Source organism: Nilaparvata lugens, chromosome 2, assembly GCF_014356525.2.
Source record: "Nilaparvata lugens isolate BPH chromosome 2, ASM1435652v1, whole genome shotgun sequence".
Taxonomy (NCBI): Eukaryota; Metazoa; Arthropoda; class Insecta; order Hemiptera; family Delphacidae; genus Nilaparvata; species Nilaparvata lugens.
The window spans coordinates 47972130-47987792 of record NC_052505.1 but is presented as its reverse complement, the minus strand read 5'-3'; the positions used below and the strand labels follow the sequence as shown (position 1 = coordinate 47987792).

Sequence of the window (15663 nt, the reverse complement as noted above, 5' to 3'; positions counted from 1 at the left end):
TTTTTTGGAATTTATTTTGTCTTTAGGCATCTTACTTTCTAGATATTTGTTACTTTTTCACCAAACGTTTGCAAACGTTCTACCTACATTTCAAACACATCCGGCATCTTCCTTTTTCTGACCAACATTAGCGGTTTCCGTGTCTTTTGCAATGGTTCTTAGTCGATGGTGCATTTACGCCTTCGGTCTAAACCTTTTATCCATTTTCATCGGACCTACGAAACGTTTTTAAAAGTGAGTTATTCTTCAAATTAATTTGTTTGTTCTATTCTTCAATTGTGATTCAATTATTCATCGATTGCTTCGCATATTTACTCTGATAAACCTTTGATAAACTTTGTCAAAAATTGCAACCTCGTGTCGGCGTTCATCGCTATTTATTTGATCTACAGAACGTTTTTAAAGTGTGAATTACTTCTGCAAATTAATTCATTTATTCTATTCTTCAATTGTGATTCAATTATTCATCGATTTCTTCACTCATTTACTCTGATAAACTTTATCAAAATTGCAACCTCGTGTGTGCGTTTTTTTGCTATTCATCAGATCTACAGAACGTTTTTAAAAGTGAATTATTCTTCAAATTAATTTGTTTGTTCTATTCTTCAATTGTGATTCAATTATTCATCGATTGCTTCGCATATTACTCTGATAAACTTTGTCAAAAATTACAACCTCATGTAGGCTTCAATTGCCATTCTTCTACATTTGGCTTCACCTCGTGAAACTCAAACTTTCAAGTTCATCATCTCTACCGTTTGGAAATCAATCTAAAAATTCCACAACTTGAAGGTCAGATTATTCGTTTGGAATTCTGCTCCTGTTCTCATTTCCACTGGGGGATTTGCCTGCTGTGATGGACGCTTCCACGCTTGTCATCGCATGGCCAGATCACATCATCGCTTGCTGATGTCCTGTTCCTGTGGGTATTGCGGAGTCATTGCCTGTCTGCCTGGCTGCATCTCCTCTTCAAAATTTTATTCAGGTTACGTAAATCGTTCTATTCAATTTTCATTTACGTATGTATCATAATCGTTTTATTAATGTCTATCTTGACATTCAATTCACTAAGGCCACCGACGCCTATTAATTCATTGGATTTGACAGCTACCCTTGGCTTTACAAGTGATTTTCTAAGGCCACTGATGCCTACTTATCGTTCTAATTGATGTCTGTCTTGACATTCAATTCATTGAAGGCCCATGTCGCCTGAACCTGGACATCTTTCATTGTATTTATTAGCTACCCTTAGCTCTTAAGTGTCATCTAAGGCCACTGACGCCTATTATCGTTTTATTAATGTCTATCTTGACATTCAATTCACTGAGGCCACCAACGCCTATTAATTCATTGTATTTGACAGCTACCCTTGGCTTCACAAGTGATTTTCTGAGGCCACTGACGCCTATTAATTGATCTATTAATGTCTGTCTTGACATTCAATTCACTAAGGCCATTGACGCCTATTTATTGTTTTATTAATGTTTATCTTGACATTCAATTCACTGAGGCCACCGACGCCTATTAATTCATTGTATTTATTAGCTACCCTTAGCTCTTAAGTGTCAATCTAAGGCCACTGACGCCTATTTATTGTTTTATTAATGTCTATCTTGACATTCAATTCACTGAGGCCACCGACGCCTATTAATTCATTGTATTTAACAGCTACCCTTGGCTTTACAAGTGATTTTCTAAGGCCACTGACGCCTATTTATCGTTCTATTGATGTCTATCTTGGCATTCAATTCACTAAGGCCACCGACGCCTATTAATTCATTGGATTTGACAGCTACCCTTGGCTTTACAAGTGATTTTCTGAGGCCACTGTCGCCTATTAATCGTTCTAATTGATGTCTATCTTGACATTCAATTCATTGAAGGCTGATGTCGCCTGTATTTAACCTGGACAATCTTTACATTGTATTTATTAGCTACCCTTAGCTCTTAAGTGTCAATCTGAGGCCACTGTCGCCCATTAATCGTTCTAATTGATGTCTATCTTGACACTCAATTCATTGAAGACCCATGTCGCCTATATTTAACCTGGACAATCTTCACATTGTATTTATTAGCTACCCTTAGCTCTTAAGTGATTCACTAAGGCCACTGACGCCTATATAATTGTATTCAATAGTAGCAACTATTTCATTGGATTTGACAGCTACCCTTGGCTTTACAAGTGATTTTCTAAGGCCACTGACGCCTAATTATCGTTCGATTGATGTCTATCTTGACATTCAAATCACTGAAGGCCTATGCCGCATATATTTTTATGTATTTTACTTGTTGAGCATTATTTACAGCTTATTGTCATTTTTTAATCATTAATATTGAACCTTACAGCAATAACTTTCATTATAGCACTCAATTTATATTCATTTCAGGTATCATTAATATTACCTTTTCGTTTATTGTCAGGCTTCAATGGTCATTAATGTCATTGACCTAATTTCATTTAAATTTTGTATTTCTCTAACGTTTTATCATGTTGTAATTATCCCAAGATATTTGACTCAACCTACTTACAATTGTTTTTGTATGTGGCCATCTGCCTATTATTATTTTATTGTTATTAAATCTTATCTTGTTGATTCATTTAGTCTTTTATTGGCGTACTTACCACACTTCAAGCTATCAGTATTTTTATGCACAGAATTCAAAGATTTATTTGTAGGTATTAATACCAACTATCATTCACAGTCCACTGCCCTGACCTTGGATTCTGTCATAAAAATTGGTCCTCCAGCCCGTCATCTTTGACCCAGTGTCTACCTAGGATATTGTTAATTGGGACCAATTGGATAAAATTGGTCCTCCTGCCCGTCATCTTTGACCCAGTTTACCTAGGATAATTGTTAATTTTTATTACCCATTTCTTGGTCCATTGAACCTTAGGGTTTCAGTGACCGTGTGCCTAATAGTCTAGCTTGACGCCAATGATTAGGTCCCACTCTAGAGTATATTTTATTCCATTGTACCTTTGTATGTTTATATTGTTTAATATTAAGCATTCACACACTTGTTTCAAATTTTCAGTACTGGCTGCAACTCAAAGCATGCTGCGACGTGTATGCACCAGCTATCAACTATCTTGTACCCTGAGAGACTGAACCGCACTGAACTGGTCACAGACGGCTATTGCGCATTGAGAAAACAACACATGGCAAACTACACCACCTTGCGAGCTCGCTACTTGACTCGCCACACAGCAAGCTTGATACAACTTGCCTCAAACGCACAGGCGTGCCTCTCTGCATACTGGACCAGCGCCCAAAGTTGCTTATTGGCGCAGCAATCGCATTGCTACAGTGCAGCATCGTTTCGTTCACTCAGGTTTTTCTGTTAGTTTTTAAGCATGTCCGATCATGAGGAAGATTCACTTCCTGAGCCTTCTGCTCTTTTCAATGCAAGAGACAATTTACACCAGGAAATAGATTGGTTCATAACCAGCTATAACGATTATGTTGTGGACACTGAAGCCACTTATTATCAATTATTGACTGTCAAAAACGAACTAGGTTCACTTAGAATTAAGTATGATAAAATACATGAACAGCTATGGAATTCAGAGTTGCAAGCACAAGACACTTCAACTCATTTTGAGATACTTAATAAGTTTATCTCCATTACCTCTAAGGCAAACGCTGCATTAACTGCTTTTGAAAGCAGACAACGCAACAATGAGGCCACTGCTGGTGCTTCCCAGCGGCCAACATCTCAAAACTCACATTTGGCAAATTTTCAGTTGCCTCAGATTCCGCTTCCACGCTTCAATGGGGAGCTTTCAAAATGGCAAGCATTCTCAAGTGCTTTTACCAATATTATTGGTAATCAAGATAATATTAATGACTCATTGAAATTTTTCTATCTTCGTCAATCACTCAGTGGTGAAGCTCTTGCTAGAGTGGAACACATTGAAGCTGACGAAAATGGTTTTCAGCTTGCATGGAACCTCTTAAGGGAGAGGTATGACAATAAGAGATTAATTGCTGCCAGGCACGTCACAGCAATTGAATCTCCGCCTACCATAAAGTGCAACTGTCCGCAATCATTACGGGCATTCATTGACTTTTGCAAGTCCCACATTACCGCGCTCGAAGCGCTTCAACTTGGAGTCCAAATCAAGGACTTATTGTACATGCACAAAATGTTGTTGCAGTTGGATACTGCTACTGTTCGAGAATGGGAAAAGAGTGTTGGTATACACGACATTCCCACCATTGATAAATTTTGGAATTTTTGGAATCACAATGCAAAATCATGGAAGCTGTTGCTTCAAGCTCAGCTAACCATCATCAAGGAAATGTACAGCAAAGTACATCCAACTCGGTTGGTGCTCATAGCAAGCCGAAGTTCAATCAAATCATCGAATGTTCAAGCTAGGATGCAGGTTACTACCTCTTCTATGTCACCTTGTAGTTTTTGTAATTCTGTTGGTCATTTTCCAAATCGTTGTAATGAATTATTGAAGTTGCAGGTTACTGATCGTTGGAATGCTGTCCGTGACAAAAGGTTATGTTATAATTGCCTCAAGCCTTTCGCACCCAATCATGTTTGTTCGGACAAATCGTGTACACTTTGTGGCAAGAGTCACCACACTGTTCTTCATAGGTCGTATCCTCAATCACGAGACACTCAGCCTACTTCTAAGGATAAGGTAACTTCAAATGTTATTCATTCTCAATCTTTTGCTCCCTCCAAGGGTAAGAATGCTGTTTTGAATTCCGTCATGGTTCAGAATGCGGAAACAACTAAGCAAGCTGTTTCTCATGCAGAACAGCCTCAGAAGAACTCTCATGTCACAATGAGCTCCACCTCGTCACTGTGTTTGCAACAGCAATCAACTGTCGCTTTGTTACCTACTGCCGAGGTTTTGGTTCAAACTTCTAGTGGAGAATTTATTAAAGCAACCACTCTTTTGGATTCTTGCTCTGATTGTAATTTGATGTCAACTAGGTTGGCTGAAAAATTGTCACTTGCTGCTTTGTATTCTGACACTTTGATTCATAGTGTAGGTTAGAATAAGACCAAATCATCTATTTCTCATTCAGTTTGCTTGTCTTCATCTGATCGTTCGTGGTCGGTTGAAGAAAATTGTATTGTAGTTGATAGCATATCATCTAATGTTCCTAGTGTGAACATTGATCTTTCTAAAATTTCAATTCCTGTTGAACTCAAATTAGCGGATCCATTGTTTGATCAGCCTAAGCCTGTAGATCTGTTACTTGGTGCTGGCATATTTGCATCTGTTCTTCAGCCTGGTAAATTATATCTAGCTCAAAACGCTCCCATCCTTCAGGAAACCAGTCTAGGTTGGGTCATATTTGGTTCTTTTAAAACTATTCGTCCTATTGCAGCACCTCGGTCGTGCCTCCCTGCTTCGCCTGTGGCCGCTCCCCGTAGGGTCACGTCAAATTTTCTAACTTCAAATGATGTCTCTCATCAGTTAGAGAAATCAGTTCAGGAAATCAGTTCTCAATCAGTTCAGGAAATCAGTTCTCATTCAGTTCAGGTATTAGCTACCACTTCTTCTCATAATGATGTTATCTCAGGTATAATCAATAGTTGCTCAACTTATCACAAAATCGTTCGTACAACAGCATATGTTCTATGGTTCATTCATAATTGTAGGAAACAAAATTCAGTCACTCTGCGCTTTGGTCAATTAGCTATCTCTGAAATTTCAGAAGCTGAAAATTATATCTTCAAATCCATTCAAGAAGAAGCTTTCTCTGCTGAACTTAAAGCATTGCGTCAAAATCAGGAGCTATTGCCTAATAGTTCTATTAAAGCCTTGTCACCATTCAATCATTCAGATTCTCTGCTCAGAGTTGGTGGACGTTTGCAAAATGCAAATGCTTCCTTTGATTATAAACATCAAATATTTGCCCAGCAATCACAATTCACTCGTGCATTGATTGTTGCCACATCGTCGTCTAAGTCATGCTGGTGTGCAGGCCACCATGGCCAGTGTAAGACAACGATTTTGGTTTCCCTCCACCCGTCGCACCAACAAAAGTGTATTGTGACATTGCATATTGCGTTTTCGCTTTTCGGCTCTTCATTCTGAGCAAATCATGGGTAGTTTACCAGCGGCCCGCGTTCAGGCTAATTTTCCCTTTTATAATTGTGGTTTGGATTACGCCGGTCCTATTTCCATTCGTGTAGGTGGCCCCAAATCTCATACTTTTTCTCCACCACTCTTCAGAAAAAAGACCCACTCTTCAGAAAAAAGGCAAATGGCTAAACAATTATGAAAATTTGAAGGTCGGTACGGTTGTCATCTTGAAGGATCCTGGTTCCGCGCAGTCCACTTGGAAGCTGGCGCGCATTACTGAAGTTCATCCCAGTAAGGACGACAAGGTTCGAGTTGTCACTGTTCTCACTCCCTCTGGCACCTTTAAGAGAGCTATTTCGAGTTTAGCACCTTTTCCCATTGATGAGGATTCTAGTTAATCCCCTTGCTCTTATGGTTCATGTTGTATTTTTAGGTTTCATTGTTTTTTCTCCCCTGGTTCTCACATGGGGCCCAGTTTTCAATTTCCAATTGCCTTGCCAGATTTTACATATTTCTTACTTTTTCTTATTGTGCCATACCCCCATATGACACAAGGGGCCCAGTTTATGTAAAATCTGACAAAGCATTTATTGGAACGGTTCCACTTGTTACTCGTTCCGCTACTACGTAGACATCATGTCGTCATTTTGTCTGTCTGCGCTGACCAGTGACGTCACACTCACGGTTCTTTGCCACTGCTCTAATCAAGTTGGTTTTCTATACTTTTAGTCGTGTTATTTTGCCGTTTCAATTTTAATATTTATACTATTCGATTTTTTTGGAATTTATTTTGTCTTTAGGCATCTTACTTTCTAGATATTTGTTACTTTTTCACCAAACGTTTGCAAACGTTTTACCTATGTTACAAACACATCTGGCATCTTCCTTTTTCTGACCAGCATTAGCGGTTTCCGTGTCTTTTGCAATGGTTCTTAGTCGATGGTGCATTTACGCCTTCGGTCTAAACCTTTTATCCATTTTCATCGGACCTACGAAACGTTTTTAAAAGTGAGTTATTCTTCAAATTAATTTGTTTGTTCTATTCTTCAATTGTGATTCAATTATTCATCGATTGCTTCGCATATTACTCTGATAAACTTTTCAAAAATTACAACCCATGTAGGCTTCAATTGCATTCTTCTACATTTGGCTTCACCTCGTGAAACTCAAACTTTCAAGTTCATCATCTCTACCGTTTGGAAATCAATCTAAAAATTCCACAACTTGAAGGTCAGATTATTCATTTGGAATTCTGCTCCTGTTCTCATTTCCACTGGGGGATTGCCTGCTGTGATGGACGCTTCCACGCTTGTCATCGCATGGCCAGATCACATCATCGCTTGCTGATGTCCTGTTCCTGTGGGTATTGCGGAGTCATTGCTGTCTGCCTGGCTGCATCTCCTCTTCAAAATTTATTCAGGTTACGTAATCGTTCTATTCAATTTTCATTTACGTATGTATCATAATCGTTTTATTAATGTCTATCTTGACATTCAATTCACTAAGGCCACCGACGCCTATTAATTCATTGGATTTGACAGCTACCCTTGGCTTTACAAGTGATTTTCTAAGGCCACTGACGCCTACTTATCGTTCTAATTGATGTCTGTCTTGACATTCAATTCATTGAAGGCCCATGTCGCCTGAACCTGGACAATCTTTACATTGTATTTATTAGCTACCCTTAGCTCTTAAGTGTCAATCTAAGGCCACTGACGCCTATTTATCGTTTTATTAATGTCTATCTTGACATTCAATTCACTGAGGCCACCGACGCCTATTAATTCATTGTATTTGACAGCTACCCTTGGCTTCACAATGATTTTCTGAGGCCACTGACGCCTATTAATGATCTATTAATGTCTATCTTGACATTCAATTCACTAAGGCCATTGACGCCTATTTATTGTTTTATTATGTCTATCTTGACATTCAATTCACTGAGGCCACCGACGCCTATTAATTCATTGTATTTATTAGCTACCCTAGCTCTTAGTGTCAATCTAAGGCCACTGACGCCTATTTATTTTTTTAATTAATTCTATCTTGACATTCAATTCACTGAGGCCACCGACGCCTATTAATTCATTGTATTAAACAGCTACCCTTGGCTTTACAAGTGATTTTCTAAGGCCACTGACGCCTATTTATCGTTCTATTGATGTCTATCTTGGCATTCAATTCACTAAGGCCACCGACGCCTATTAATTCATTGGATTTGACAGCTACCCTTGGCTTTACAAGTGATTTTCTGAGGCCACTGTCGCCTATTAATCGTTCTAATTGATGTCTATCTTGACATTCAATTCATTGAAGGCTGATGTCGCCTGTATTTAACCTGGACAATCTTTACATTGTATTTATTAGCTACCCTTAGCTCTTAAGTGTCAATCTGAGGCCACTGTCGCCCATTAATCGTTCTAATTGATGTCTATCTTGACACTCAATTCATTGAAGGCTCATGTCGCCTATATTTAACCTGGACAATCTTCACATTGTATTTATTAGCTACCCTTAGCTCTTAAGTGATTCCTAAGGCCACTGACACCTATATAATTGTATTCAATAGTAGAACTATTTCATGGATTTGACAGCTACCCTTGGCTTTACAAGTGATTTTCTAAGGCCACTGACGCCTAATTATCGTTCGATTGATGTCTATCTTGACATTCAAATCACTGAAGGCCTATGCCGCATATATTTTTATGTATTTTACTTGTTGAGCATTATGTACAGCTTATTGTAATTTTTTAATCATTAATATTGAACCTTACAGCAATAACTTTCATTATAGCACTCAATTTTTATTCATTTCAGGTATCATTAATACTACCTTTCCGTTTATTGTCAGGCTTCAATGGTCATTAATGTCATTGACCTAATTTCATTTAAATTTTGTATTTCTCTAATGTTTTATCATGTTGTAATTATCCCAAGATATTTGACTCAACCTACTTACAATTGTTTTTGTATGTGGCCATCTGCCTATTATTATTTTATTGTTATTAAATCTTATCTTGTTGATTCATTTAGTCTTTTATTGGCGTACTTACCACACTTCAAGCTATCAGTATTTTTATGCACAGAATTCAAAGATTTATTTGTAGGTATTAATACCAACTATCATTCACAGTCCACTGCCCTGACCTTGGATTCTGTCACCAACTCATCATCAATCTGATCTGCATTAATTAGTGGTGAATTAAGATGAATTATTCATCAATTCATTAAAAAAATTATGTTCAACATACTAAATTTTTATGCAATAACATTTAAATTTTCTATTTATTAAACTTATGTACAATTTCAATAATTATTCTTTAAATAAATTAAATTTTCTGTTCAGATAATTTCCTTGAATTATAAAGCTAAATCAAAAAATAATTTTGATATTCTATACTTTCAAATATGGTTTGGAAATATATAACGAATGATATTGATGAATTTTTATAATAATTTCCAATTATAGGATGACATGTAATGTTTGTGTAGAAAAAATTGTTCCTGTTCTCAAATTTAATTTCAACAATTTCCATTTGTTACATTGAAGATTCAATTTTAATCGAGAAAAAAAATGTAATATTACAAATACCCCCCTCTCGACATAAAAAATTTTACTGTTTGAGAATTAAAAAAAAAATAACATTATGACATGTAATGTTTGTGTAGAAAAAATTGTTCCTGTTCTCAAATTTAATTTCAACAATATCCATTTGTTATAATGTTTTTTTTTTTTTTAATTCTCAAACAGTAAAATTTTTTATGTCGAGAGGGGGGTATTTGTAATATTACATTTTTTTCTTGATTAAAATTGAATCTTCAATTTGATATTCAAAATATTAATAAAACTTGATAGCAAATATCTGTGTAATCAATATACGGACTAAACTTTTCACAGGGAATTTATCATATAGGCCTATACTAGTGTTGAACATTCCACTGAATCACTGTAACAAAGTTATATTTCTGAATAAACAAGAAAAGGTTAATTAAATTTAAAATAACTTTAAAAATAAAGTTTTATTGAATACAATAGATATAATGTTTGTAGACTTGTGTTCTTTGCTAATTGGCAATCGATGATGATGTGTCTTGGCTTCACCAGAAAGGCTTCTTGTTCTTGTCTCTCTCAAACTTTTTAATGGCTGGCTTATGTTAGGAGTGTTCGCTTCTGTTGAAATTTTCCTAAATAATTGAAATTTAAGAGAAATTTAATATTAATAATTTTTGGAGAGCTGTAGTGGAGGCGGCCAAAGCTCATATTGGGCTGTAGTGCTAAAAAAAAAATTGTAATTTAAGATGTGTTATTTGTGATCTAAATGTTTCTGTAAAGTTTATTGATGTTATTGAACATACATGAAATGTGGATTTCAATTTTTCTTTTCATTTTGTGCTGAATTTCTCGTTTAATGATGAAAGCCATAAGCCTGTTTTGAAACCTGTAAATGATAGATAAGTATTCTTAATCTTTAAGTTTTATATTTTAATTTTGATTTTGAAGTAATAATTTCTGAGTTTTTGTGAAAGCTGTTGGAATCTGTTTTGATGAACAGAACAAACATATTAGTAACCTCAATCATGTTCAATCTATGTTCAATCCATGTATGATTATTTGTTCTGGTGTGAACTGAAATTTTTGAATCATTTTTTAATAAATTATAATTTAATTTGCTCTGAACTGGATTTCTTATTCATAAGCATTAGATCCATTCATGATATATCAAGATATTAGCTCATTAGGAATCGATGACTTTCCTTAGGTGATAGGTGAATGCTATCCAACCTATTAGGATAAATTGGTAGCACGGCAATAGATTAAGAATACTTATCTATCGTTTACAGGTTTCAAAACAGGCTTATGGCTTTCAATATTAAATGAGAAATTCAGCACAAAATGAAAAGAAAAATTGAAATCTACATTCCATGTATGTTCAATAACATCAATAAACTTTACAGAAACATTTAGATCACAAATAACACATCTTAAATTTCAATTATTTAGGAAAATTTCAACAGAAGCCAACAATCCTAACATAAGCCAGCCATTAAAAAGTTTGAGACAAGAACAAGAAGCCTTTCTGGTGAAGCCCAGACACATCATCATTGATTGTCAATTAGCAAAGAACACAAGTCTACAAACATTATATCTATTGTATTCAATAAAACTTTTATTTTTAAAGTTATTTTAAATTTAATTAACCTTTTGTAGTTTAGAATTATCTGTTTATTCAGAAATATAACTTTATTACAGTGATTCAGTGGAATGTTCAACACTAGTATATATGATAAATTCCCTGTGAAAAGTTTAGTCCGTATATCGATTACACAGATATTTGCTATCAAGTTTTATTAATATTTTGAATATCGAATTGAAGATTCAATTTTAATTGAGAAAAAATGTAATATTACATAATTTACAGCATATATACAGTAAATTAACTTTATATACATAGCATATTTTATAGAAGAAGTATTCTATTTGTCTCCAAAATATAGCATGAGATGAAAGACCACCAACAATTCCAAGAACCGGCAGAACAATCATAGAAATTACCTTGAATCCTGTGTTGCATATCCATTTATTTTCATTACTTGGATGTCAAAGATCGCTAATTCAAAGAGCTAGGCTATTGTGTTGGATAGCTCTAGAATAGTGCTGACTGCTACCAACAAAAACCTAAAAACTGAAAACATTGAGCTGACAACATAGCAAATTATAATCCATATTGAATATGTGCAGGCTATTTGTCTGATTATATATACTCACTGTCCTGAGACGGTCGTGGTATGTTTCTGAAGAGGTGTCCCAAACCACAGGATGCTTCTGGACTGCACTTATTAAAACTTCAATATCTACATTAAAATCTGTTTTAGAATACGATTTTAGAAATTTCAGATACAATTCTAAGAGCTCTGTCCTCTCTAATTGCTAAGCACAGACCGAGGCACTATGTTTGTGGATGAGAAACTCTACTGTACATGCTTTGTGTTAAATAATAGAATAGTTGTTAAATAGGTAGCTAACTTGGGAATTTTGTAAATTTCTAAACATTATATCCCTCTAACCAGTATTGATATTCTAGCCAGTTTTTACTAATAATATTCAATCAGAATTTTACAAATAAGCCTATTCCAAATTCCTTACAATATTTAAAACCTATGTCTCCGGTAACTGTGTTTCACTTAAATTTGAAGTAGTGAATCTCAAATATTTCATTATCACTACAATATATTACCTGAACATAGGTGAGTCCGGTTTTGAGAGCCAAGTCATTTTTCTCGGATCGATTAGGATAGGGGTTCTTCCTCCTTTAGTATTTTTATACTACACTACTAATCCTGGAGAAAGAGAAAGAATAGAGAAAGAGAAAGAAGAATACTAGAAAAAGAGAGAGAAGAATATAAGAGAAAGAGAAAGAAGAATACTTTAGTATTATGTGTTTTTAGGTAGAAAATTCACCTAATCATAAATAATAGTTATGACATTGGAGGAAAACCTAGGCTGAGCCTGTACTATTTCTCTTCAAAAATCTTGGAAGAATGTTTATGTTGTCCAAAGGTTATGTATGATCTGAATGAAAAGAGCCTTCCTCCTTTAGTTCTTCCTCCTAAACTTAGAAATTTAGGTGGAAGATTATAGAGCAGTGGACTTTGCTAATAAATTGATTGAACAACCAAAAGAGTATTTTATTCTTGTAGTACAAGAATACTGAACAGTACTGACACAAATTTAGCACATGCTACAGCACAAGCACAATTATGACTCAATTGTGACAAACTGACTGACAATAAACTTACTTTGAATGAAGCATGCATTACCAAGAATTGTTGGATTTCAATGCAAACATCAATCTAGCCGACATTCGTAGGTTGGTATTTACCGTATATATATATATCATATCATTTCAAAAGATCTATTGTTCCAAATTAGATCGAAGCTCCTATATTTCATAATAATAATCAGAGGAAACAGAAATACAAAGTATAAATGGAGTCAACTAACAATGAGAGCATAAAAAATAATGGGAAACTACTCAGACCTCTATACTATTATTATTGAATAATAGTTCTTAGAATTTAATAATAGTACAATTATTGCTGGACTATTAGGCCAGTTTCACACAGCAGAGACCTCGCTCCTGGAATATCATATTACGGAAGATCATATTTCATATTTTGCAGCTCTCCTGTACTTTCACATGGGGATCTTACGAATAAGCCGACAGATCTAACAACTATGCCGACGTTTGCTCAAAGTATAACTCATCACTTTTTCTCAAAGTCTAACTTCCTTAAAAATATAGATTGAAGATTTCTGATTTCGGATTTGGATTCAGCAACCCAAAATTCTTCAAAGCGCAAGTCCCATTTTCAAAAATACCTGAAAACAAGGGAGTTATAGCTGTTTTTAATATAGCTTTCCATTATCATATGATTATATAGTACGTACTAAGATAATAATACTCCTGCCTCACAAAGGGACAGGCAAAGGTTTTAAGAAGTTTTTGAACACATGAGAAGTTTATACATAAACATTTTTAATTTTTAAAAGTTCTAGTTTTCCAAAAAAATATTGAACTATGAAAAGATGAATCCAAATATGAAATCATAAATCATCTCCACTCATCACCCAATAAAATAGGAGGAAAAGGAATGTTGTACAGTAAAATTCACTGAATTTCAATTGTCATTCAACAATCCAATTTATCAGGTTCAAATCGTTGAATATCACTTTAAATTCCCAGCAATTATTGACTATTTCTTTTTACAATCAGAAAAATCTATTATGAACGTACAGTATAAACATTGTGCTGATCTGAATCGATCTATGGTAATAATAGGAATTGAAAGAATAGAAAATGTCATGGCATTCCAAGTAGTGATGTCTGTGTATTAGAACTGCTGAGTTGATAATGCATACTGAAAAAAGGCATGAATAGCTCAGACCAGCCTGGCCTGTGATGAACCTGTATAAACAATTCATAGAATTCTTAGAATTCATAGGAACGGTAAAAAATCAATTTTACGAAAATCGATGTACATGTAACTGGATTTAGAAGATCAATACGATAATGTTCTCTATCACAATTTAATCATAGAAATGTTTAAGTGAAAACGTTGGGCGCAAACCTTCTGCCATGAGGAGACAAATAAATTTATAAAAAGCTTGATAGCTTGAATAGTGATCTGATATTTGTTACACGTTTTTATTCTAAGACATAATATGTCCTAGACTAATTTTTAATGTTTCTTCAATCGGCAGGAGAACTTTGGTTTTTCAAAGTTATCTTACTCCCTTATTTTGGGGTATTTTCAGAAATCAAGATAAATAACCTACCAAATTTCCTACACGAATACAGTGTAAGTTGTATTATAATAGCTAGAGTACTTATGTACTGTATAGTACAGTACCTGTTCGTTTTTACCGTATAATTATATGATAATAGAAAGCTTTATTAAAAACAGCCATAACTTCCTTGTTTTCGGATATTTTCGAAAACGGGACTTACACTTTAAAGAATTTGGGGTCGCTGAATCCAAATCCGAAATCAGAAATCTTCTATCTATATTTTTAAGGAAGTTAGACTTTGAGAAAAAAGTGATGAGTCATACTTTGACCAAACGTCGGCATAGTTGTTAGATCTTGCCTCTGCTTGCCTCGAGGGGAAAAGACGTGACAAAACGATGTTCCTGGATAGGAGTCACCATGTGAAAGACACGATTTGACTCAATGTACTTCGACAAAAAACGTGAACACTGTTCAGTGTTCAAGTTGCACGTCTCCTATCGTGTGAAAGAGGCCATAGAATGTCTTAATATCCAATAAAGCCAGAACTTCTTCAATTTTGATTATTTTCGATAGCTGCGAGGCCATTTGACTAATTCGGAGGCGCTGAATCCGAATCTGAAATCACAATTTCTCTATCATCATTTTTACGAGTTTTAGGTTTTTGAAGTAGAGAATGAAACGCGGCTTGCCCGCCGTGACGTAAAGAAAGTGGCGGCTGGCATGCGTCAGCAGAGCGTCGGCAAAGCTTGAGCGGGCGTGCGACGCTGTAATGTGCACCGCTCCGTCCGGAACCCATATACTTCTAACAACTTTTAAGGTTCGAACCCACTAGAACGTATCATACCATGACCGTGCCCGTACCGACACATGCAAAAAAATATTCTTTGCATCATTTCATATGTAATACACCCATTAGACCGTTCCGTCACCGGCCAAGCACGGAGCGTGCCATGCACGTCCAGGTCAACATTTGTCGGCCAGTATATTTTGTCTGTGACGGAACGCTCCTTGCATGGCACGTGACGCCTGCAAACCCCGTTGTAACCGCGTATGCACCGCGTTGGTAACCAGTTCACCGCTACATTCTCTTGCTAACTGACGCGTTCCCAACAACTTCTGACCGGTGTAGTATGCGGAGATCGCCCGCTATGTACAGATGTACCATAGGCGAAAGCATGAGTTAGCACAGTGCAGCTAGTGAAGAGAGAGATAGTCTATGCGGAGATGGACCATCGATGACGTCACAGTGTCATACGTCACACGCACAGTCGACTCCCTTCTCATCAATCTCTCTCATTCTAGACTGTTGCGC

At 35.8% G+C, this 15663-nt stretch overlaps 1 protein-coding gene across 2 annotated transcripts in view; it reads right to left on the bottom strand.

The window, feature by feature from the left end:
* LOC111056024 (odorant receptor 2a) overlaps positions 1-12609 on the bottom strand; it is a 32330-nt gene extending 19721 nt beyond the window's left edge. Inside the window, exons 1-2 of one of the 2 annotated variants that reach the window (XM_039421353.1) lie at positions 12298-12609; positions 11616-11738 (exon numbers count right to left, since the gene is read on the bottom strand). In XM_039421353.1, the coding sequence (XP_039277287.1) occupies positions 11616-11650 (35 nt within the window). In that variant the 5' untranslated portion in view covers positions 11651-11738; positions 12298-12609. The remainder of the gene's footprint in view (positions 1-11615; positions 11739-12297) is intronic. The other variant, XM_039421356.1, reaches the window with a different exon arrangement.
* Positions 12610-15663: the final 3054 nt, after the last annotated feature.